General features: G+C 39.9%; 1 protein-coding gene across 4 annotated transcripts in view; it reads right to left on the bottom strand.

The window, feature by feature from the left end:
* The window catches only part of EPB41L4A (erythrocyte membrane protein band 4.1 like 4A), a 265463-nt gene that overhangs the window by 103182 nt on the left and 136154 nt on the right, over window positions 1–26127 (bottom strand). For all 4 annotated transcript variants that reach the window (XM_043470620.1, XM_043470622.1, XM_043470621.1 and 1 more), the window contains exons 3-7: window positions 23707–23758; window positions 18668–18746; window positions 4618–4715; window positions 3335–3455; window positions 749–836 (exon numbers count right to left, since the gene is read on the bottom strand). In XM_043470620.1, coding sequence (XP_043326555.1) covers window positions 749–836; window positions 3335–3455; window positions 4618–4715; window positions 18668–18746; window positions 23707–23758 — 438 coding nt within the window. The remainder of the gene's footprint in view (window positions 1–748; window positions 837–3334; window positions 3456–4617; window positions 4716–18667; window positions 18747–23706; window positions 23759–26127) is intronic.

The following is a 26127-nucleotide window of genomic DNA, read 5'->3' as shown; positions in this document are numbered from 1 at the left end:
ATTTCATGTAAATGAAACATCTGATTCATTTTCTCAAATAATCAAATTTGTTTACTGCTAACTAAACTCACAAAATCAAAGACAATGATATTCCAATCTCATGGGCATAGAAGAACCAATTGGTAACCTTAGAAAAGTGTCTCAAAGTTGAAGACCTGATCCAGAAAACTCAGTGCAGATTTAGTGAAAGTGTCCACCGATCCTATTCAGAAAGCTTTCATCAGCCACAGAAGACAATCTGCAAAAATGTTCCTATTTATACAATGGCAATAACTACAGTAGGCAGACCCTAATGTTGATAACACCTGCACATCCAACATAAAACCACCAATAGTTATACATGTACTGTTACCTAAAGTCTACTTTGCCATGCAGGTGATTTTATGAATGCTTTTCAGCCATAAACTCTATTTTTGGAAAATACTCCTGTTTCCTGTCTAATATAATCAACTATAGACTAATTTAAAACTGTTTTGACATTTAGCTAACCCCTCTGGAATTATTATCCAGATTGTGTTTTCAAGCCAGTTAATTGTTTTCTACACACGGAAATACAATCACAGACTTTTATGCAAAACTCATTAGGATTTAAACAACGCAGAAGATTCTTTATGTTCAAAAACACAGATGAAAAAGTATCATCTGCTCACTAAACAACAGGACTGCTGCTTTCCTTTGGGAGTTTCAGTGACTTTTTAAGAAAATGTCACCAGCTTAAAATATTCTGTGTTAATTAAATGTTACTCACATAGACAGGATGGAGGTCAACACCATACATCTCCAGGGACTTGGCAGTCCTCAAGTAATTCAGCTCTGCTTCAGAAGGAGCCTGACCCCTGCACCCAGCATAAAAACAAAACAGCCTTACTTTACTTACAGCTACTGCGCTCACAGGGAATATAAACCATTTTCACTATATTCAGTGGAAAATAAATAATCCTTTGTGCTAATGCAAACTTAAGCCTTCATATTTCAAGAAGCCTCCTGCCTTCCTGGTGGCAAAATTTTATTTTTTTTTTTTGCAAAATTTTATATTTTGAGGTGATACTTGTAAGTTTCATTTACCAAATCTAGTTTTGCTCATTATAGCCAATTCCAATAGCTCCACATAATTAAAAAGTCTCAGTTTCAGAAGTCCCAAAGAGATTATTGAGCATACAAGCACTCAAAGTAAAAAGCACACCCCTTTGCAGAGAGTAAAATGTCTCCACGCCCCAGCAGCTCTCCATCGGGAAGCAAGCGGAGCGAGCAGTGGTGGGAGGAGGAGGGGGCTCCGCAACAAGCAGCCAGGCCCCGCGGCACGTCCTGAGCACACGTGCAGTTCTTCAGAAGCTGCAAAGATATCTGTCCCTTTCCTAGTACAAAGTGCTCGTCACTGTTCTTAAAACCTTCCCCAGCTCCTCATCGGTGATAATATACAGAAAACAGCATTCATTCCTAATGAGGATAAGCATCTGCCAACAATCTCCACAGATAAGTGGAACTCTGTGTGTGTGTGTGTGTTTGTGTGAGAGAGAGTGTGTGAGAAAAGAGATTTTTAATGATTAACAAAAGCAGTTTTTAAATATTAAAAAATACTTCAAGGCAATCCCATGTTTCAGCCATGGTACTCTGGAAAACCCAGCAAAGTAATACTTTTGATATCTATGAAGAATGTTTACCACAAATTAGACACAAAAAAGCTACCAAATACTGATTGAGCTTTAGCCTCTTAAGAGTAACCACCAGGCTGTCAATGCCATCACATAAAACAGACAAGGTGCTTTGCCAAAGCTCCTTGATAATTTCAAAACATAATTTAATTGTACTTGAGAACTCCTTAGAACAATAAGTATTCTCAGAATGTGCCAAATACACTGCCCTTCATAATTTTCTAACCCGCATTCTTTTAGCACCTTCAGTGAAACCTTATAAGGCAGGACTCTAGAACAAGGCTAGAATACAAGGTGGAGAGCCTGGTTTCTCTGATTGCAACTTCTGCTGCTACTGATTGAAACAAATCCTTTAGGCAAACATTTTTTTGTTGACCAGATTAATTCTACATTTTTTTCTCTTAAGTATGGTAGTTCTGAAACCAAGCAAATTCAAGAGGGAAAGTTACATAAGAGGCAATAAAGGCACAGTTAATCAGTATAGGAAATTTCACAAAATAACTATAATTAAATTATAACTTCAATGCTGCAGGTCATTAATTGAAAATCCTACTAGTGGAGTGTGTATATTTCTCAGAACTGCATGTGGTGTTAAAAGCCACACTGGTGTCATGATCTCCAGATTCACTTCACTGCTAAAGACTGAATAAGGGTTTGCTTGTAACTGTGAAGAATTTACATACTTAAGACAGCAAATCCAGAATACATGAAAGCTTTTGTGGTTATAAAATCTATTCATAGTTTAAAAAAATTAATTTCACAAGGTACTGATGACTGAAAAAAAATATAAAATTGTAAAATATAGTGTGTACAGAATGCTTTCATTTATGTATGTCATACATAATCAATACATTTATATATTTCATTTAATACATACATACATTTATGTCTTTCATTTCATACATACATACATTTATGTATTTCATTTCATACATACATAAATCTATATAAAATAAACTTTCTATATAAAATAAATTTTCATACAAAATAAATTTTCTCTATGGGAAATTATGAAAGGCCATTGACTAAAAATATACTGACTTTAAGTATTAGGATTTACTCTTTTACACTTATTTTTTTCCTTTTTAAATTGTCTGGGTTTCCTGTGAGCATTTTAGTGTTATAAGCAGTAAAAAAAAAAAAAAAAATCTTTAAAAAGAAAAATGTTCAAACATAGAATAAGAAACTTTTCTTAAGCCTGTCAATAGTATAAGATGATCGTTGATGCAATGTAAAGTGGGATTCTTTTTTGTTTCCCAGCTTTATTGAAATATAATTGACACAAAACATTATGTAAGTTCAAGGTGTATAACATTGATTTGATATGTTTAAACACATCTTGTATAATGATCACCACCATAGCATGGCTATCTTTTTTGTTGTGCTAACGTTTAAGATCTAATCTCTTAGCAATTTTCAAGTATATGGATACACTGTGAGGGCATAATGCTAAGTGACATAAGACAGATGAAGATAAATACTGTATATGTGGAATTAAAAAAGGAGACCTCATAAAAACAGAGACTAGAATGTCAGTTACCAGAGGCTGGGGGAGGGGAGGGGTGTGTGTATGTGAAACAAAGACATAATGGTCAGAGAATGCAAACTTTCAGTTATAAAATGAAGTTCTGAGGCTCTAATGTACAACATGCTGATTATTGTTAATAAAATGTGCTTCTTACATTAGAGTTTTATGAATCCTTTCTATAGCCTCTTCAAGTTCTTCCTTCTGATCAGGAACAAATCGGTACTCTGACACATAGCCTGCAGTATGTTTGTATGGATCATAATCTCCGAGTTCAGCTAAAAAAGAAAGAAAATGTAATTTTTTTCCATTTTAGGAAAATGGAATACCTAAAAATACAGGAATAAAAGTATTTCTAGCATGCTTAAACATTTTCTTCAAATGCTTTATTAATAAATTTATATAAGGTAACTAATTTTAGTTTAAAACAACTCTGATGAGCATATATAGAGAATATCAACAAAATCTTATCTAAAAAACATAACATTTTTGCTTTCTGTGAGACTACAGCTATCATTTTCATTTAACTTAGCCTTACCAGTTTATATGAAGTACAATGTTATAAACAGAATTTAAAGCACATATAATGGAAATGCCTGAGGTGAAAAACAACCAGATCCTCTCTCTGACAAGGACACCAAGAGATAAAGCATGTGGTTCAAAACATATTTGCCCCAAATAATGGTCATGGAAATAGAATATGATGTTGCACATAACCCCACTACAGTTTACACAAAGAACAAAATGAAACCAGAGAATTCACTATGTTATACTTATAAAAATTCTTCCTACATTAATCCAGCTTCCAAGCCCAACCCAGTTCTCCAGTTCATTTACACAGCATTTTTCTGGGAATATTTTCTCTAGACTATTTCTGGTCTGCAAGACCTACACGGGCAAGGAACATAGTGTCTCATCACCCCATACCTAGCTTGATTCCTTGAAGGGGCTCAGTAATTATAAACAGAAGACAGCCTCAGCTTCAGCCTCCAAAATGACAATGCAACCTGGCGCTGCCCCCTCAATGTGGCGGCCATATTGATGCCAAGAGCTAACGGACAATGAGTGCGGACTGTAGGCAACACACTGAACTGGAGATGGCACCTGCCCCTGTGGGGTCTTCACAGCAGCTGCCCGGGATCAATGGGGTCTCTGAGACACAGCAGCTATGACGGATTGATCAACTTGGGCAGAATGTAGAACAGAACAGATTTTCAGACTCTCCATTGACTCAAGAATCAATGCCACTCCTATGACTAAAACTCCATGGACCTACTACCAGGGATATGCAACCAGTTTCATTTTTACCTCTTCTGAAGGCATGCTTATTAAAGCTGGAATTTTAGCAAAATGTCATTTAGTTTATAAACTTGCTTAAAAAGAAAAATTCAAACATCCTTCTCAAGACCTCTGAAGCAAGTCTGCTTAAATGAAACCTACCCTGGATGGCATACGCTCCCAGTTGAGCAGCAGTGTTAATGGGGCAGGGCAGTCGGCCCTGAAGGACATCTTGCTTTACCTGCAAGAAAAACTGATACCTAAAAGAGAAACAGAAAAGAGAGATTAATGATCTCTTCCACTACTGTGATCTGAAGGTTCAGACCCTGAAACCTGTCACCTTTAATGAAAATGTAGCCGATTTTTGCTCTTTTGTGAGGGGGCTGCTGAGGGAACAGGGACTATTCAAACACACTGCAGGGGCAATCAGGGTAGTGACTAAGGAGAGAAGGGTCTCAAGTTCAACCAGCTGGATTGCACCCCAGCTCCAGGACTCACTAGCTGTTTGTCTTGAGTGGCTATTTCATGTAACAACCAGGCTCCTCAATGGTAAAAGTGAGACCAAGAAGTATCTATACCTCATCAGGTGGATATGGATGCTACATACAAGCTATTCTTACCATTCTCCTCACTGCCACGGCTGCTACCACTATGACATGTTCTCCTTAGAATGAACGTATTACAAGGACCCACTCAATACGCTGTGTGTTCCCTAATGAGTCTAAAATCATGGATACAGGACAGAAACATCATTATAATTCCATTAGTCCTCGCGTTTATTAAGATGCTGCCCATTACCTGAGGCTTTGCTCATTCCACCTGCTGAAAGAAAACCATTTATAATAACAGTGCCACATATAATAACTGAAGACTTTAAAATGAGGTTAGTACCATTATTATCTCCATTTTGCAGATGAACAAGTTAACAAAGAGATGAAAAAAAATCTGTCCAAGATCTCACAATTAGTTATGTAGCAGAACTAGAACTGGAACCCAGTAGCAATTATGACTCCAGAACTCTCCAAATCAGGATGTTATGCAACCGTAAGCTAAGGTTTTGCCCTTCTCCTTCCATTCAGGCTTTCTGCCAGTGGGTGACGGAGGCGAAAGGTTTATGAACCAATACAATGAACAGTCAATGCCATCCTCGGTCACCAGCACTCTCTCTCTCTCTCTCTCTCACTTTAGGCTGTTTTTTGTGATCTCTCTTTCTTTGCAAGGTGATTCTTGCTGTCATTGGGAAAGACAGGGAGAAAGCACAGGAAATTAACTATAAAAGTCAGTTGTGGTAAGTATTTCTTTACCAAATGCTCACAACAAAGTTTTTAGTAAGAGAATTTTAAATGTTACTCTGATAATTTCTAGAAGTTCAGTTCAGTTGCTCAGTCGTGTCCGACTCTTTGCACCCCCATGGACTGCAGCATGCCACGCCTCCCTGTCCATCACCAACTCCCGGAGTTTACTCAAACTCATGTCCATTGGGTCGGTGATGCCATCCAACCATCTCATCCTCTGTCATCCCCTTCTCCTCCTGCCTTCAATCTTTCCCAGCATCACGGTCTTTTCCAATGAGTCAGCTCTTCGCATCAGGTGGCCAAAGTATTGGGAGTTTTAGCTTTAGCATCAGTCCTTCCAATGAATATTCAGGAATGATTTCCTTTAAGATGGACTAGTTGGATCTCCTTGCAGTCCAAGGGACTCTTGAAGAGTCTTCTCCAACACCACAGTTCAAAAGCATCAATTCTTCAGCACTCAGCTTTCTTTATAGTCCAACTCTCACATCCATACCTTACTACTAGAAACACCATAGCTTTCTTTGTCTAGACGGATCCTTGTTGGCAAAGTAATGTCTCTGCTTTTTAATATGCTGTCTAGGTTGGTCATAACTTTTCTTCCAAGGAGCAACAGTCTTTTAATTTCATGGCTGCATTCACCATCTGCAGTGATTCTGGAGCCCAAGAAAATAAAGTCTGCCACTGTTTCCACATCTATTTGCCATGAAGTGATGGGACCAGATGCCATGATCTTAGTTTTCTGAATGTTGAGTTTTAAGCCAACTTTTTCACTCTTCTCTTTCACTTTCATCAAGAGGCTCTTTAGTTCTTCGCTTTCTGCCACATGGATGGTGTCATCTGCATATCTGAGGTTACTGATATTTCATTCAGTCCAGCATTTCTCATGATGTACTCTGCATATAACTTAAATAAGCAGGGTGACAGTATACAGCTTTGAATCTATTTGTCACTTACACTGTATAATTGTAAGGGATTTGATTTAGGTCATACCTGAATGGTGTAGTGGTTTTCCCTACTTTCTTCAATTTAAGTCTGAATTTGGCAATAAAGAGTTCATGATCTGAGCCACAGTCAGCTCCCAGCTTGTGTTAGGGTGGTGTCATCTGCATATCTGAGGTTATTGATATTTCTCCCGGCTATCTTGATTCCAGCTTGTGCTTCTTCCAGCCCAGCATTTCTCATGATGTACTCTGCATACAAGTTAAATAAGCAGGGTTGACAAGATACAGCCTTGACGTACTCCTTTTCCTATTTGGAACCAGTCTGTTGTTCCATGTCCAGTTTTAACTGTTGTTCCTGACCTGCATACAGATTTTTCAGAAGGCAGGTCAGGTGGTCTGGTATTCCCATCTCTTTAAGAATTTTCCACAGTTTGTTGTGATCCACACAGCCAAAGGCTTTGCATAGTCAATAAAGCAGAAGTAGATATTTTTCTGGAACTCCCTTGCTTTTTCGATGATCCAGTGGATGTTGGCAATTTGACCTTTGGTTTCTCTGCCTTTTCTAAATCCAGCTTGAACATCTGAAGTTCATGGTTCATGTATTGTTGAAGCCTGGCTTGGGGAATTTTGAGCATTATTTTACTAGCATCTGAGATGCGTGCAATTGTGCAGTAGTTTGAGCATTCTTTGGCATTGCGTTTCTTTGGCATTGGAATGAAAACTGACTTTTTCCAGACCTGTGGCCACTGCTGAATTTTCCAAATTTGCTGGCATATTGAGTGCAGCACTTTCACAGCATCATCTTTGAGAATTTGAAATAGCTCAACTGGAATTCCATCACATTCACTAGCTTTGTTTGTAGTGACGCTTCCTAAGGCCCACTTGACTTTACATTCCAGGATGTCTGGCTCTGGGTGAGTGATCACACCATCATGATTATCTGGGTCATGAAGATCTTTTTTGCATAGTTCTTCTGTGTTCTTGCCACCTCTTCTATCTTCTGCTTCTGTTAGGTTTATACCATTTCTGTCCTTTATTGAGCCCATCTTTGCATGAAATGTTCCCTTGGTATCTCTGATTTTCTTGAAGAGATCTCTAGTCTTTCCCATCCTATTGTTTTCCTCTATTTCTTTGCACTGATCACTGAGGAAGGCTTTCTTATCTTTCCTTGCTATTCTTTGAAACTCTGCATTCAAATGGGCATATCTTTCCTTTTGTCCTTTGCCTTTCATTTCTCTTTTCACAGCTCTCTGTAAGGCCTCCTCAGACAACCATTTTGCCTTTTTGCATTTTTTTTTGCTTGGGGATGGTCTTGATCCCTGTCTCCTGTACAATATCACGACCCTCCGTCCATAGTTCTTCAGGCACTCTGTTTATCAGATCGAATCCCTTGAATCTATTTCTCACTTCCACTGCATAACTGTAAAAGATTTGTTCAAATTTGTACCCAAAACCTTAAGTGAAAACCTGCTTAACACCCTGCAGTTTCCCCACTGCTCAATTAATGTCACCACAGTCCTCAAGACACGCAAGTAACGGAAACCCAGAGCAATGTGTAACGCGTGGCACCCACATTCAATCACAAAATCTGTTGTTTGGAGACTATACACTGTTCACCATCTCCTAGTCTGGGTAACCAGGAGATTTCTAAAACTTTCACAACCCTGTCACAAATCATACTTATCTCTCTTATAAACAAACTTTCCAAGAAGTAAATGGGATAATGTTACTCCCTTGATTTAAAAAAAAACTAATAAAACAAAACAAACAAACCTTAAGAGACTTCCCTATGCCTTCAGGATAAAGTTAAAGATCCCTAAGATAGCTTGTAAGACTTTTGCTTACTTCTTGAGCCACATCTCTTGCCATTACCACTCCCTAACTTGCAATCACTTTCCAGCCCTACTTAAACACTTTCCATTCCCTGAATGCTCATCTTAGACATCAAATCCACTTTGTTATAATCATCTGGGTTCCTCTTGAAGAGGAGAAAAGCAGAGTAAAGTAACATTAGCAGAACTGAAATGCAAAAATATAGAGACATTTAACCAGAATTACTACAGATTACTGGAAACTGGTGTTAGATTTACTTCCTTCCTCAATTGCTAACTTGGAATCTCTTTTCCCGAGGTGTATTTTTTTTTAGTAAATGGGTCATAGATGCATATTTGTCTTGCTATACTAAGACTTTTACAACATTTGATTGAACAGTAAAAATCTTTTGCCAAATAAATTGAGGGGCCTATATAGACTTTGCTTCAGAGAGAAATGGAAAGAGAACCAACGAGATGAGAAAACAAAGAGCTGAAACAGAGAGAAAAACAAGCAGTTACAAAGGGGAAGATACCACATCCCACTGATGACTATATTTCCAGTATCTCAGGCTCAGCACACAACAAGTACTCAGTAAATACCTGGTGACTTGATGGGTGTAAGAATGAACAGAAAGACAGATGGATGAAAATGGGGACAAATTAACATCCTTTGTCGTCTCTGAGAAATTCATGAAAAAAAAGAAAAAAAAGGATATCTATTCAAACTTCCCTAGATAGCTTGCCTTTTGACGATACTGGAGATCTTCAAGCCATTTCATTTTTTAAAAATTCACTAAAATCAAAGAAGACAAGTAAACTATTTTTAACTAATAATTTCATTAATCTCTATCATAGGAAGCATCATATTAGTTTCATATAAGACAAACCTATGATACAGCAAAATTGTATTTTTATATCTAAACATATATCTCAAGGCTTACTTTTAATTATACATAACTAATTTTGTCCATTTATGAGACTCAGTGTACAATATAGTATTTCATTTTATTTAAAGTATCTGCCTGCAAGACTCTGTGGGAGAAGGCGAGGGTGGGATGCTCTGAGAGAACAGCATTGAAACAAGTATACTATCAAGGGTGAAACAGATCACCAGCCCAGGTTGGATGCATGAGACAAGTGCTCAGGGCTGGTGCACTGGGAAGACCCAGAGGGATGGGATGGAGAGGGAGGTGGGAGGGGGGATCGGGATGGGGAACACCTGTAAATCCATGGCTGATTCATGTCAATGTATGGCAAAAACCACTACAATATTGTAAAGTAATTAGCCTCCAACTAATAAAAATAAATGGAAAAAATAAATAAATAAAGTATCTGCCTGCAATGCGGGAAACCTGGGTTCGATCCCTGGGGTTGGGAAGATCCCCTGGAGAAGCAAAAGGCAACCCACTCCAGTATTCTGGCCTGGGGAATTCCGTTGACTGTATAGTCCATGGGGTCACAAAGAGTCAGACACTGACTTTCTCTTTCACTTCACTTTCTTTATTTAAATTATAGATTTAGAGTTGCTAGGTCTTCCCTCCTGCATTATTCTGATTAAGGTTATGATTGGATGCTTGAGTCCTTGTTTATCTCTGGTTTTAACCAGATAAATCCCAATTTTTGCCTAGGACAGTTTTAGCTTAAGCCTGTTATACATTCTCCATTATTAAGAACTTTTCTCATCATGCTCCAAGTGTTAGGGTTTGAACAGCAAATTATATGATGACCTGAGTTATATTATACCCTTACTGGAAAAAAATGCTGATCCAGAACATATTCTGGTACAAAGCAGAGTCCGCATAAAGCATTTACTTGTTATCTTTTAATATAAATCACTGTACTAGTGCATATGGAGAAGAAATGGCAACCCACTCCAGTACTCTTGCCTAGAAAATTCCATGGGCTGAGGAGACTGGTAGGCTACAGTCCATGGGGTCGCAGAGAGTCGGACCCGACTGAGTGACTTCACTTCACTTCACTTGTGTATATGCACTGTCACCCCAGCGAGACTAAGAGCCCCAGGAGTGGGGGGTCCTCCATCTTTCACCCCAACCTCCCTCATCACAAGACTACAACCAGCACAACACAAGAGAAGGACCTGAAATATTGGCATCACCGTTTTCTGTTTATGTGATGTTCATAGAAAAGAGCTGACTTGACACCCCAGGTGTACAAGCTGCTAAGGACCATAGATGATTCAGCAAGCGTCAGGGATGAGAAGAACAGACAAAGGAGACTTGCTTAAAGAAGAGGAAGAGAGAAACCATTCTTTCAGGAGTCCAAACAGGAGGTTCTGAGATTTCTGGGCCCAAAGACAACCAAGAATGCTTGAAGAATACCAGTGCAGCTTGAAGCATACTTTCCCATGACTTCAGACCCTGCTGAGTAAACTGAAAGATGTGGGGACAAGCAGAAGCTTGATTTCTGGTGCCAGCTGAACGTGACACCAAGAAACCTGAGACAAGTGGTCTGCCTGCCTTCACAGGAGGGCTGTTCTCTGAACCCAGCAGAGGCCTAATCATTCCGGACAAAACAATGTGCTGGACAGAGGGGAATGTTTAAATAACAACACAATAGTAAACGTGAGGGGGAGGGGGACACAGCACGCTCGGCTTAAGAAAAAGAAAAACAGGAGACTCGCCCACTGACTATCAAGGGAATATGGCAAAGACTGGGAATAACATTTTTGCAGCTTAAAACTGATGATAAAAATACACGAGCAAAGAGTTGTAATATCACCTTATATTTGGATAGTCTTTTAAAGGTCACAAATTTCTTCTGCATCCATACTGGAATGTGATCCATGCCTCCAATCTAATGTGTTGAGAATTATTATCTTCACTTAGAAGGAGACAGGGACCCCGGAAGTGAATGTTAAACTGAAGGTCACTCAGCCCATAAAGAAGCTAAAACACACTAACCTTCACAAAGAGAAGAATATTGATTACCAGATATAATAATAATAATACACTGACAAGCTTAATGTCAATCTCTAACAAAGCACAATAAAATGTTAAAGAACAAACACTTATTTTTAGAAGCTGTTCATCATGAACAAGTATTCATCATGAACAAGTTATTTGGAACTAACATGATTCTCTTTTTTAGGAAGAGTTAAAATTTCAATGGCAACATGATCAGTGTCTCAGTCGTGTCCTGACTCTTTGTGACCCTATGGACTGTAACCCACCAGGCTAGTCTGTCAATGGGATTTTCCAGTTAAGAATACCAGAGGGGGCTGAGATTTCCTTCTCCAGGGGATCTTCCCAACCAGGCATCGAGCCCACATCTCCTGAGTCTCCTGCACTGAAGGTGGATTCTTCACCACTGAGCCACAGGGGGAAGCCACGAGGTTTGCCAGCAACACAACAGGCAGACTCGTTTACTCACTCACTCTCTGTCTTTTCTCTCCAGAGGACTGAAATCACAGCTCTCTCTTGGTCACTACTAAATTTAATTGGTCCTCAGGGCACTGGACAACAATGCTCCACATATTACTCAATGGAGGGTGAATCAGTGAGTGGATCCTGTGTTTATGTACAAATTCAAGAAATGCAAGCTAGAGGACAGTAGTAGGATGTTCTGATCAATGGATTGACTTAACCTGGAAGACCTATCTTCAGGGCTCCAAGATGGTCTTTTCCTCCCTAATTTGTGTGTGTGTGGCGGGGGGGGGGCCGGGTGGGCGGGAGTTGGGCCATTGCGGAAAAGAGCCGCACTGGGTCTTCATTGCTGTGTGTGGGCTTTCTCTAGTTCCAGCAAGTAGGGACTACTCTTGGTTCCAGTGTGAGGGTTTCTATTGCAATGGCTTCTCCTGCTGCTGAGCACAGACCCTAGGCAGGTGAGCTCAGTGGTGGTGGCTCGAGAGCCCTAGCGGCATGCGGGCTCCGCAGCAGTGGCGCATGGGCATAGCTGCCCTGCAGCTAACGGAATCTTCCCAGACCAGGAATGGAACCTTTGTTCCCTGCACTGGCAGGCAGATTCTTATTCACTGTGCCACCAGGGAAGTCCTCCTCCCTAATTTTTTAATCAGTAATTTACAAACATAAGATAATTCATTTTATCTACCCTTACCATCTACTAAACACTTCCATTTTTACACAGGTGGCGCAGTGGTAAAAGAATCTACCTACTGATGGAGGAGACTCAAGAGACGCAGTTTCAATCACTAGGTCAGGAAGATCCCCTGGAATCAGTTCGGCTCAGTTCAGTCACTCAGTTGTGTCCAACTCTTTGCGATCTGATGGACTGCAGCACACCAGGCCTCCCTACCCATCACCAACTCCCGGAGATTACTCAAACTCATGCCTATTGAGTCAGTGATGCCATTCAACCATCCTCTGTCATCCCCTTCTCCTCCTGCCTTCAATCTTTCCCAGCATCAGGGTCTTTTCTAAGGAGTTCTTCACATCAGGTGGCCAAAGTATTGGAGTTTCAGCTTCAGCATCAGTCCTTCCAATAAATATTCAGGACTGATTTCCTTTAGGATGGACTGGTTGGATCTCCTTGCAGTCCAAGGGACTCTCGAAGAGTCTTCTCCAACACCACAGTTCAAAAGCATCAATTCTTTGATGCTCAGCTTTCTTTATGGGCCAACCCTCACATCCATACATGACTACTGGTAAAACCATAAGCTTTGACTAGATGGATCTTTGTTGGCAAAGTAATGTCTCTGCTTTTTAATATGCTGACTAGGTTGGTCATAGCTCTTCTTCTAAGGAGCAAGCATCTTTTAATTTCATAGCTGCAGTCACCATCTGCAGTGATTTTAGAACACAAGAAAATAAAGCCTCTCACTCTTTCCATTGTTTCCCCATCTATTTGCCATGAAGTGATGGGACCGGACGCCATGATCTTAGTTTTTTGAATGTTGAGTTTTAAGCCAGCCTTTCATTCTCCTCTTTCACTTTGATTAAGAGGCTCTTTAGTTCCTCTTCACTTTCTGCCATAAGGGTGGTGTCATCCGCATATCTGAGGTTATTGATATTTTGCCCCTGGAATAGGAAATGGCAATTCCCTCCGGTATTCTTGCCTGAAAAATCCCATGGACAGAGGAGCCTGGCGGCCTCTGTCCATGAGGTCACAAAGAGTCAGACACAATTGAGTGAATGAACACACACACCCCCAAGTTTCCTTGTAATATCTAATATATTCTTCCTATTATCTTTTAGAAAAAATACAATAATGCCATTTTACAGATGAGAAAACTGAGACTTTAAAAGGTTATGTAATCTTCTCAAGATAACACAACCAGTGAATAGCAGAGTAAGGCTGCAAAACCCAACCTGACTCCAAAGCCTGCCTTCTTAACAAATATGTGCATTATGCTAATAAAATCTGCAGAAAACAGAGTTATGAAGGATACATAATACATGGAAGTTTGTTATAATATTTTGAATCAGAATTGAAAATAAGTTTAACAGATGCCCTGAGGACACAAAGTATTTAAAGAACAGAAAAAGACAAAAAGAGTTTAGATCTATTTTGCATAAACCCAGCAAGAATACCTAGTGCTGATGACAGAAGTTCCAGAGATCTTTTCTTTCTTATTGAACTTCCTACTGCTTTGTGAAGCAGTAAGGTTTCCTCTCTTAAAAATGTTTAAGAAGAAGCTGGCTGACATTTCAGGAACTTTTTATAAAAATGGAGGGTAGGATATATGACCTCAGAATCCCCCAACTTCATTTAATACCAGAAAACATCTTAGAGCAAACAGTAGGTACTCCAAGTTGAAGCAATTCTATTAACTACATTTTTCATAGTCTGGAACCTTATTTTTTAATGTATCTCATTCACCTAAAAAAAAATTTCCCTCTAAATATAATATCCTTCTGGAATACTTTGTCTAACATAATCAATTATGTACTTAATGCAGCACTACCTATAATTTTAAAATGAAACAAGCTGGATGGCCATCCACAAGGGCAGGAGTATAACAAATGGGTTAGATGGTGAAAGAGGTCTGTAACAATATGTATGAAATTGTGTGATTTTTCGAAAGAACTATATATAGAAAGAATAAGTAAAAGTGTGTTTACTATAGCTATTTTTCATATGCAAATTGCAAACTATATATACAAGATAGATAAACAACAAAGACCTACTGTATAGCAGAGGGAACTATGTTCAGTACCTTGCAATAATCTCTAACAGAAAAGAGTCTGAAAAAGATATATATATATATACATGAAGTGAAGTGAAGTCGCTCAGTCGTGTCCCACTCTTTGCGACCCCATGGACTGTAGCCTACCAGGCTCCTCAGTACATGGAGTTTTCCAGGCAAGAGTACTGGAGTGGGTTGCCATTTCCTTCTCCAGGGGACCTTCCCAACCCAAGGATCAAACCTGGGTCTCCCGCATTGCAGACAGATGCTTTACCGTCTGAAGCCCATATATATATATACACTCACATATATATACACACACATATGTATGTATGTATGTATGTATGTATGTATAAATGAACCACTTCACCATACACCTGAAACACTAAATCAACTACACTTCCAGTTTTTAAAATTAAATTTAATTTAAAAAAAAGAAACAGAAGAGAGAAAGTGAAGAAACAAAAATTAAAAAACCTAACAGCCAATACAGAGTAGGTTGAAACAATTTTCCAAAGAAGTGAAGCAAGATAAAAATTCAAGGTGAAAATGCAGACCCAAGTATGCTTTACCTTTAGTAGCTTATGTTGGGGGATTTTGTCTTTTGGTTTCCTTTTTGCTTTTGCCAAAATTATCTCGTGTAATTGACTCCCTTTTTAAGGTCTATTACGCCTAACCATTTAAGTTAGCATATTCATGCAAATCAGTGATTTTATCTTTAGGATATACTAAGAGGGAGTATATTGGAGAAGGAAATGGCAACCTATTCCAGTATTCTTGCCTGGAGAACCCCATGGACAGAGGAGCCTGTGGGCCACAGTCCATAGGGTCGCAAATAGTCAGACATGACTTAGTAACTAAACAAGAGTGAGTATATAATAGTAGCACATTAAATGCATACTTAACTTACCTAAATTTGACTGTATGTTTTTGCACAATAAAAACAAATTATCATAGATCATGGCCACTTAACTGTAAGCTAACTATATCATCTGCTTCTTTATGTGATCTGGTCTAAAACTTGAGAGAAAAAAGGTTGCATTCAATATATTGTGGGGTTGTACATTACAAACAAATCCATGTATTCTGCTAATGAGCCATTAGAAGATTCTGGAAGGAAATTTCTACACATCACCAGTATTTGGTGAACAGATATGAAGTAATGCATTATTAGAAAACACTACTCTTTTTCTCCCTTAACACTAAATCAAGCACTCTTTTGGACTCTAACCCTCACTTAAGATGTAAATAACTGAACTGGCAGAGAAAAGAGAGAACAAACGAGTAGTGCTAGCATTTATTACCCACTGAACTGTGAGCCAACACAACCAACTTAAAAGAGCTTCACATACATTGTTCCATTTAATGCTTATAAAAACCTTACAAGACAGGCGGTAGAAGTGGTGGTTTAGATGCTAAGTCATGGCAGAGTCTTGCGACCCCTTGGACCTTAGCCCAACAGGCTCCTCTATTCATGGGATTTCCCAGGCAAGAATACTGGAGTGGGTTGCCATTTCCTTTTCCAGGGGATCTTCCCCACCCAGGGATTGAACACGAGTCTGCTGCATTGGCAGGCGGATTCTTTACCTCTGAGCCACCAAGAAAGCATGAGACAATATTATATGTGAGGAAACGGAGGCACAGAGAAGTTACTGATAACATCAAAATGAAGAACTCCCCTTGTATTTTCATAAAATGTTGTGCCCTGTAAGTCCCTAATCACTTACAGATACAAATGTGCTTCTATATCACTTGGACTCAGGTTCCCCATAAACCTCAACTTAGAAATCACTCTTGACTGCAAAGACTATTCATGAAACTCTAGTGTAAATAGGACCCTCACCTGAATCTCTCCCCAGCACAGTGTCCCTTCTCCCATAGAGGTTTGCTCAGAGAAAGCCTAGAGCAGTCCTGCCTTTCCAAGCACTCATTAACAATGTAGCGATGGAAGACTGGAAAGCAGATGTCAACACAGTTCTACAAAGAGGCCTAGTTACAGTACTTCAGAGCAGAACAGCAAGGTCCCATAGCTGACCTTCTTCTCTCCTTTCTGTGAGAGTGAGACAAATCAAGACAAAAGGACGTCTGAGGAATAAGACTTCTAAGGAAGAAGAGAAAAGGATGGAACAGAAGCAAAACCACAGACTGTCTTCCTTACCAAAGGCATGGTTTCCAGCTCTTTGAACAATACATTGGGTTCTACTCAAGCCACGGATGGGTTCATTAGGAAAACTGACCATTTAAAGGTAAGTCAGGGAAAACATTTCTGTTTTTGCTACCACATGGAGGCAGGTCAGGCTTCCCAGGTGGCTCCGTGGGTAAAGAATTCGCCTGCAATGCAGGAGATGCAAGTTTGAGTCCTGCGTTGGGAAGGTCCCCTGGAGGAGGGCACAGCAACCCACTGCAGTATTCTTACCTGGAAAATCCCATGGACAGAGAAATCTGGCGGGCTACAGTCCATGAGACCACAAAGAGTCAGACTCAAATGAAACGACTGAGCACACACGAATGCACGTAGGCAGGTCATTAGTGGAATAAGTGCAAACAGAACGCTATTGTCTGCTCCTCATAAGCCACTTTCAAATGCTGGCATAGACTGTTTTAACAATATCATCAATACCAATCAGAAACTTTGCCTTAACTGAAATGAGATAGTCAGTGACAAAGGTAAAGTAATGCATTATAAAATACTGGGTTTTCTCTCTCCCTTAATACTAAAAGCAATTATCTTTTCATTTTCTATAGAGATGAATGAAATCTCTGAACAGCTAATATTTAAGCTACAACAATTAAAGAGAAGTAAGTAGCTCTTCAAGTTTATATTTACATATGCAAGCTCAGCATCAAAATATCGTCCCTACATAAACGAATTTAAAACAAACCAGAAACAGACTCCCAGACACAGAAAACAGACTGTGGTTGCCAAGGGCGAAGAAGGGCAGAGAGGGTTGGATTGGGGGTTTGGGATTAGCAGACGCAAACTATTATGTATATTATAGTATGGATAAACAGTAAGGCCCTACTCATAGTTTAGCACACAGGGACAGCACAGGGAACTATATTCAATATCCTGTAGTAAACTATGTGGAAAAGAATGTGAAAAAGAATATAAACGTATATGTATCATTGAATCATGGCTTCCCAGGTGACGCTAGTGATATATAGCTGGTAAATAACCAGCTTGCCAATGCAGGAGACGTAAGAGATGTGGATTCAATCCCTGGGTTGGGAAGATCCCCTGGAGGAGAAAATAGCACCCACCTCCAGTATTCTTGCCTGGGAAATCCCATGGATAGAGGAGCCTGATGGGCTACAGCCCATGAGGCCAAAAAGAGTCGGACACGACTGAGTGAACAACAACAACAATAACTGAATCAACTTTTCTGTACAGCAGAAAATAACACAACATTGTTATTCAACTATACTTCAATAAATTTTAAAATATATTTATATCTTCCATTTACACATTCATTGGGTGTTCATTGGAAGGACTGATGCTGAAGCTGAAACTCCAGTACTTTGGCCACCTCATGCAAAGAGTTGACTCATTGGAAAAGACCCTGATGCGGGAAGGGATTGGGGGCAGGAAGAGAAGGGGACGACAGAGGATGAGATGGCTGGATGGCATCACCGACTCGATGGGCATGAGTTTGAGTAAACTCCAGGAGCTGGTGATGGACAGGGAGGCCTGGCGTGCTGCGATTCATGGGGTCGCAAAGAGTCGGACACGACTGAGCGACTGAACTGAACTGAACTGATGGCTACTTTTACATAACTACAAAGGCTGACTGTATCCTTCACAGTAATGATACAGAAATATCCCATCACAGCAGATGCAGAATCTATTATCAAGTCACCCAGGTCCATGTCATTGTTCAAGCACATCTACCATCAGACGCTGAACTGCCTCATGCAACACGAGTTTAAATTTAACCCTCACAGGAAACGCTTACAAAACACATGCAGACACCATCCCAACATTTGACTCCAATTTGTTTTAAATAAAGCCTTTTGTATAAGCCATACATGTACTGGTCAAAAGCAAAGTCAGTACTATACCTGGTTATTTCTTCTTTAAGTTTACACGGATCTTCAGCATAGAATTTAATACCAAAATACAAAGTATATGGAGGTCCAGCTAAAATAAGAAATAAAAATTAAATTTCACATTATAAATTTGCCAAAGTGGTACTGTAGTATAACACAACTATTAAAAATTACACTCATCAAAAATATTTGCAAACCATATACTGGATAAGGGGTTAATACAAAATATATGAGGAAGTCACACAACTTAACAGCAAAAGACAAATAACCCAATTAAAATATGGAAACTAAATAAATATTTTTCCAAAGAAGACGTTCAAATGGCCAAAGATATTCAATACAAGAAAAGATATTCCACGTCGCTAATCATCAGGAAAATGCAAATCAAAACCATATCAGGACATTACCTCACACCTATAAGAATGGACACCTATGAGAATGGCTACTGTCAAAAAGACAAAAGTGCTGTGACGATGTAAAGAAAGAGGAACTCTGTACACTGTTGGCGGAGACATAAATTAATGGAACCATTAGGGAAAACAATATGGAAGTTCCTCAGAAAGTTAAAACCAGAGCTACCATATAAGCCAACAATCCCACTACTAGGTGTTTATCCAAAGGAAAGGAAATCAGGATCTCCAAGAGATGTATGCACCCCCAAATTCACTGCACTCCTACCACTAACTATTGCAAAAAGTACTCCCTAAAATCAGCAAAAAGCTAGAAACAATTTAAATGCTCAGCAGCAGGTAGACTCCCTGGAGAAGGAAATGGCAACCCACTCCAGTATTCTTGCCTGGAGAATCCCACGGACAGAGGAGCCTGGTGGACTACAGTTCATGGGGTCGCAAAGAGTTGGACACGACTGAGCGACTAACATACATACATACATAGCAGGTAGACTATTTAAGTCAACCACAGGACATATACATGGTACTGTGCAACTGTTTAAGTGAGCAGTCTCTGATAAGGTACAATAGACATACAGTGTATTTTCATTTTTAACTAAGTAAATAAAGTCACAAATTTAGAAGCCAGGGAGAGGAAGTCACATAGAACAACAGGTAACAAAGTCATAATACATTTATAATATATAGGTGATGTTATTATTTATTATTATGATGACACACACATGCTATGGCACACAGAAGACAACCACTAGCATCCTACCTCTCTCCCCTAGCCTATGCCTTCCTGTATAAGGCCCTCCTTATGTTGGAGCTTTTATAGAAACTAAATTTTAAAAGAAACTTTGTTATAATTTATCACTACAGTTGATTCCATATGTTCAATTTCTATGTTTACTTATCACTGTGTTTTCATTTCTGACAAATATAACTTCACCCCTAAACACAGATGTCAAGGAGGCACCGATTATTAAATATTCAGAAGAGCTAGGAAGTCCATCCTCTGCTAATCTGTCTGTGTCAATCAAGCTCTGTGTTACTGAGCAGATGGGTCTGCCTGTGCCTGCAGGCCACAAGGGTTCACATATCTGGGGATGGGAGGAGCACAGATGCTGCTGAGATGGTGTACAAAGGGAAGAAGGCCTTGTCCAGACTCTAGAGCTGCTTTTATTCCCCGGAACATGACAGATTCCACACTACTGACCAAGCCTAGCCAGTTCAAATGTGCTTGGTGATAAGCAGTTAAGCAGAAGTTTGAAAAACATATAGTTAAAAACATTCAGTTTGTACCAATTTTCTCTAAGGACTTTTGGCCCAAATCAGCCCTCCTTTACCCATGTACATATAAAATGTCTCACATCCAAATACACAAGTTACTATCTGATTGCATCTGATAATGTTCAAAAATGTTTCCTTAACATTTGATTCCCAGCAAGCATCTGGTAACATATGCAAGGCAGGAAAAGCTCCAAGGAGGTAAAGCAACTCACTCAAGATCCCAAAAGTGAGAACCACATTTGCAATTACCTAGAGTTTAGTGTGGAGAAGGCAATGGCACCCCACTCCAGCACTCTTGCCTGGAAACTCCCATGGATGGAGGAGCCTGATAGGCTGCGGTCATGGGGTCTCTAAGAGTCAGACACGACTGAGCAACTTCACTTTCACTTTTCATTTTCATGCATTGGAGAAGGAAATGGCAACCCACTCCAGTGTTCTTGCCTGAAGAATCCCAGGGACGGGGGAGCCTGGTGGGCTGCCGTCTATGGGGTCACAGAGTCGGACATGACTGAAGCGACTTAGCAGCAGCAGCAGCAGTAGCAGAGTTTAGTGCTTGCTGGCAACTACTGCATACAGGCTCTCAGGGGAAAAAATCATACACCTTCAGAGTAAACAAATTAAATACTTCATACATACATCACCGTTTTGTAGATCAACTGAAGGCTAAAGAAATGGAAATTCTGGAGCAAGGATATGTGTATCCAGGTATTTTTCAGCTTCTTAATCTGAAACTGACTATAAAAATCAGGTGCCAATGAAGCAAATTCCTAGATTATTATCTTGATCTATGTCATTCCTAGATTATTATCTTGATCTATGTCTTTCCAGGTCTATCTTTAAGAAATCATTTACGTAAAGTAGGTTAATAATGTTTTACTCTAGCAAAATAGAAGCCAAAAACTGGCTTCTATCTACCTCTAATCTACCTTCTGTGAAGGCCTTTAATGATAACAGCCTCCCTTTAGCTCAGGATATCTAAATCAAAACCTACCAATAAGAATTCTGGTAACTAGCAAATATTCTGTCATTTTTACAGATATTACTTCTGACTTATCTGCTGGAGATGTGAGAGGCATTCTCCTTCATTAATTATCAAACTATCTTTAAAAATAAAAAATTATGTGTTATTCAATTGTATACAGCTGCTGCTAAGTCGCTTCAGTTGTGTCCGACTCTGTGCGACCCCATGGATGACGGCAGCCCACCAGGCTCCTCTGTCCTTGAGCTCCCCAGGCAGGAACCCCGGAGCGGGTGCCGTTTCCTCCTCCAATGAATGCACACATGCTAAGTCGCTCAGTCGTGTCTGACTCTGTGCGACCCCATGGATGGCGGCCCACCAGGCTCCGTCGCCCTGGAGCGGGCGCCGTTCCCTCCTCCAGTCAATTGTAGTACCAGTGTTTTATTCTCCCTGTACATCAAGTTTCTGACAGGATGACATTCATTTAGGATGAGAAAGTTATAACTGCATTACAGATTATAGTTATTAAAAACACAATATTTCATACCATGGAAAGAAATAGATACTTCAAATGCTCTTAAAGGAACACTTGAATAATATACCTTAAATCAAATAATTTACATTTTTCTCCACATTTGCATAGAAATCTGCCTTAAAATACTAAAATTTTTCTAATTTTTAAACTAGTATCTTTTAAGTAAGTGGTTGAAATGGACAAGAATTTGTTGTATTTATTATTCTACCTGAATCTTTTGGAAAAGTGCAAATTTCTAGATCCTGAGGGATAAGGCTTGTTAAACTGGATCATCTACCATTCATACCAGGCTACCTCATGGAAGTTATCTGCATTCACATCTAAAATGGACCTCCTGCTTCCTCTCAGCCTTCAGTAGGCAGTTTGCTCACTCAGGAAGCATGTGGAATGAAAAGTCAGAAGGTCAGGGCTTTGGTCATCCCTCCAATACCAAGCAGCTTCTCATCCATGGCAGGTCGCAAACCCTTTCTGATTAGGACTTACTCTTGAGTAGGCTGAGGAGGCAGAACTTGATGTCTAAGGTATATATTTTGAGGGTGCTTTGTCATCTCATAGGCCACCAGCCCCATCTCTGAAACCTGTTGCCCATTCTCATCCAGAATGCTGGCCCCCTACCAGCTGTGTTTGTACTGACCTTGGAAAAGCCTAGACACAGCTGAGTGAACTGAAGTTAGCTACTAATGCAGACTGGCCAAACACCCTCCCAAGAGTTTGGAGTTGCAATTCAGAGACAGCCAGTTCACCTCTGCTTGTGGCTAGAGCTATAACTTGGAAACTGTGGAGCTTTCCACCACAGACACGGAGGGGCAAAAAGAGCTAGACCACAGAGAGAAACAAAAATGATGCTGATGTTCAGAGAAATGGTACGTGCTGAGTTCCTGACAATTTTGCAGTTCTTATTTCCCAATTCCTTCCGGAGGCACAGCTCTGTTCCTGCCCGTGGGGTCCATAGGGCACCATGTGACCCATTTTACCCCAAGGAATGAGTCAACACACAGGAAAAGTACAGACTCAGAATGGAGTAAGAAAGGCCAGAAGAATCCTCTAGGTCTTATCAGCAATAATTCAGCAAAATAGTTTAATGATATGGTTTCAGTTTGGGAAGACAAAAAAGTTTCAGAGATGGTTAGTGGTGATGGCTGCAAACCAATGCGAGTGTATTTAGCGCTGCTGAACTGTACACTCCAAAATGGTTAACTTGGTACATCTTATGTTATACATTTTACTAATAATTTTAATAATAAATATGATTTTAAAATAACTACTCTTCTACATACTTAAGGGCTGCAAGTGTGTGGGCATGTGTACATTCATAAATAAAAATTTGAGTCACGAAAATTAATGTTAATGAATATAACATTAATTAGATTTCTGAGTCAATTAGTAGGATTCATATTGATAAAGTCAAAACCAAAATAGATGGATCCTTTCTGAACTCATAGCAATCTTTCAGGTTATGAGGGCACTCCTTAATTATTGAGCCAGTAAATAATGTGAAGGGCAATACCACTCTTTAACACAAGAAACTCAAGCACTTTAATATATCCAATGCCCACTTGCTTTTCAAATCATTGCCTCTCTGCTTTTTCTGTCTGAAGGTGAAATTTCAAAAACAATGGAAAAGTCACAGACAGAAGTCCAGGTCAGGTGCCCCCAAAAGCCAAATTCAATACTCACATCTCCTCAGAATCCCTATCCACACAAACCTAATCAGAGTCTGCAGAGACCAAGCAATGTATAAACACCCATTTCCATATTCTAGCACTGAGGTGCTAATATTCACACCTGTGGTCTTAAAGCCATTTCTGCACTCATCTAATCATGGACATTACATCATTTTCAAATTTCAACAAAATTAAAATCAAATACCTACTGTTGATCAGTTCTTTGTGTTCAGACAGGGTTTTTGCAGGATCCAGCCAATACTGGTGTGAGGAAAAAAAGAGTAATTGCAGAAATTAGTTGTATTTCATTGGCCTTCTCTTCAAGAATATTTGCAAAATGTTATTTTTTAAATTACTTTTAAATAATAAGTAAAACATTTGATTTATGATACATACACACAAACATACATAAGAATTTTCTGCTGCTAGAACATTAAAAGAGAAATGTCAGTGTTTGGAGAGAAGCAGAGAAGAGAAACAGTACATTCTGGGTTCTTAGTTGAATTCTTGTGTTGGTTATAAGATCTGTAACATCAAGATGATAATGAGTGAGTTTCTTACTGTTTTTGGCTGCAGAGAATGCCGCCCAAATCTCTTTCCAGCATCCCCACAGCAACTCCACTAGAGACATGTCTCTCCCTAAAATCTCTGTTCATTTCCAGTCCCATCCCTGACAAGTATCTCTGCCAGGAGTAGGGAAGAAAGCAATCTAATCAAATTCTCATTAAGTATCCTGGAGAGGAGGCGCAGTTCAATGGGTGAGGGTACATACAAGTCCCAGAGCAGACCCATTTGGATTCCATCCTCTCTCCCTTCATTCAGCAACGTATAACTTACAACCAGTTACTGGACATCTTGGGGCTTCCCAGGTGGCACTAGTGGTAAAGAATTGTGAGAGTCACTCAGTCATGTCTGACCCTTTATGACTCCGTGGACTACACAGTCCATGGAATTCTCCAGGCCAGAACACTGGAGTAAGTAGCCTTTCCCTTCTCCAGGGAATCTTCCCAGCCCAGGTCTCCCACATTGCAGGTGGATTCTTTACCAGCTGAGCCACTAAGGGAAGTGTGAGTACTGGAGTGGGTAGCCTATCGTTTCTCCAGAGGATCTTCCCGACCCAGGAATCGATCTGGGGTCTCCTGCACTGCAGGCAGATTCTTTACCAACTGAGCTATCAGGGAAGCCCAGTGGTAAAGAACCTGCCTGCCAATTCAGGAGACATGGGTCGGATCCCTGGGTTGGGAAGATTCCCTGGAGGAGAGCATGGCTACCAACTTCAGTATTCTTGCCTGGAGAGTTCCATGGACAGAGGAGACTAGTGGGCTACAATCCATAGAATCACAAAGAGTCGGACATGACTGAAGAGACTTAGCACACATGCAAGCACTGGACATCTCTTTCTGAACCTTCTTCACAGGCTTGCTGGAAGGATTACATCAAATACGTCATGCAAAGTCTTTATAATAGCCCCTGGCTCACACTAAGCATGCAGCACATGCTAGTGATGATTATCATTAAGGTGTGAAGGTCATTCTTAGTAAGTATCATTAGCCAGTCTAAGATACTTGCTTATTAATTCAAATTAATCTTTGGAGGACAGAATTTTAGACAGTGACGGGAGAATTTGGGGCCCTGTCGAGAGGCCTTCCTTTAAATCTCACCTTTGTGAAATAAAATCACTGAAAGAAAAAGAAACAAACCTGCCTCATCTGGAGGAAGAGCAGAGGAGCAACAAGCCAAGTACAAAGCGGCAGAAGCACCCAGAGTTCCCACAGAGGGACACAGTCAAAGGGATTCCAGCGCCTGTTAAGTCAGGGCAGTGAGCAAGGTGGAACCTTTACCCCACTCTTCTTGCCAAATGTTGGTGGTTCCAAGGGCCAAGCTAACCAATTTCCAAAGTTTGCATTTTATCATGTTCCTGGATGAAGAAGGGGCAACTCTCACAGCATGGAGGTAGGAGCTGGTCCAACCTGAACCACTTTATTCCTAGCACTCTTGTGTTTGTCCAGTGAAAACATTCACTCTCTCTTGATTACCCTCGGTCAGGAATAACAAACCACAAAAGAAGCCTCAGAGAACCTCTTTGCCCAGCACCCCTTTTCCTGCCCCTCCACAAGGGCAGAAATGCTCACTCTGCTATGTAACAGTACCAGTAATTATAAATAGTTATTATAATATTTTATATAATCCCCTTACCTTTTATTCCTATTTACATATAATAAAAATCATTCATCCTAAATGAGTATCATAATCATTTTATTACAGATTTTATCACAATACTTAACTCTATTCATGTATACATAATCCTCACTATTTGCCACTCACAAAGCTGTTTCAAATTTTCCTACTTTTTCAAAAGGTAATCAATATAAATAAACTTGATTACCCATTACCTTTGTGAAATAAAATCACTGAAAGAAAAAGAAGCCTTCTGCCTCATCTTATATATTTGACAAATATATATGCTAGCCATCAATATAAAGGGCTTCCCTGGTGGCTCAGATGGTAAAGCGTCTGCCTACAATGCAGGAAACCCAGGTTCAATCCCTGGGTCACGAAGATCCTGTGGAGAAGGGAATGGCAACCCACTCCAGTATTCTTGCCTAGAGAATCCCACAGACAGAGGAGCC

The sequence above is a fragment of the Cervus canadensis genome, chromosome 6 (assembly GCF_019320065.1).
Source record: "Cervus canadensis isolate Bull #8, Minnesota chromosome 6, ASM1932006v1, whole genome shotgun sequence".
Classification (NCBI taxonomy): Eukaryota; Metazoa; Chordata; class Mammalia; order Artiodactyla; family Cervidae; genus Cervus; species Cervus canadensis.
The sequence above is the reverse complement of the archived record's forward strand: the minus strand, read 5'-3'. Positions and strand labels throughout refer to the sequence as shown.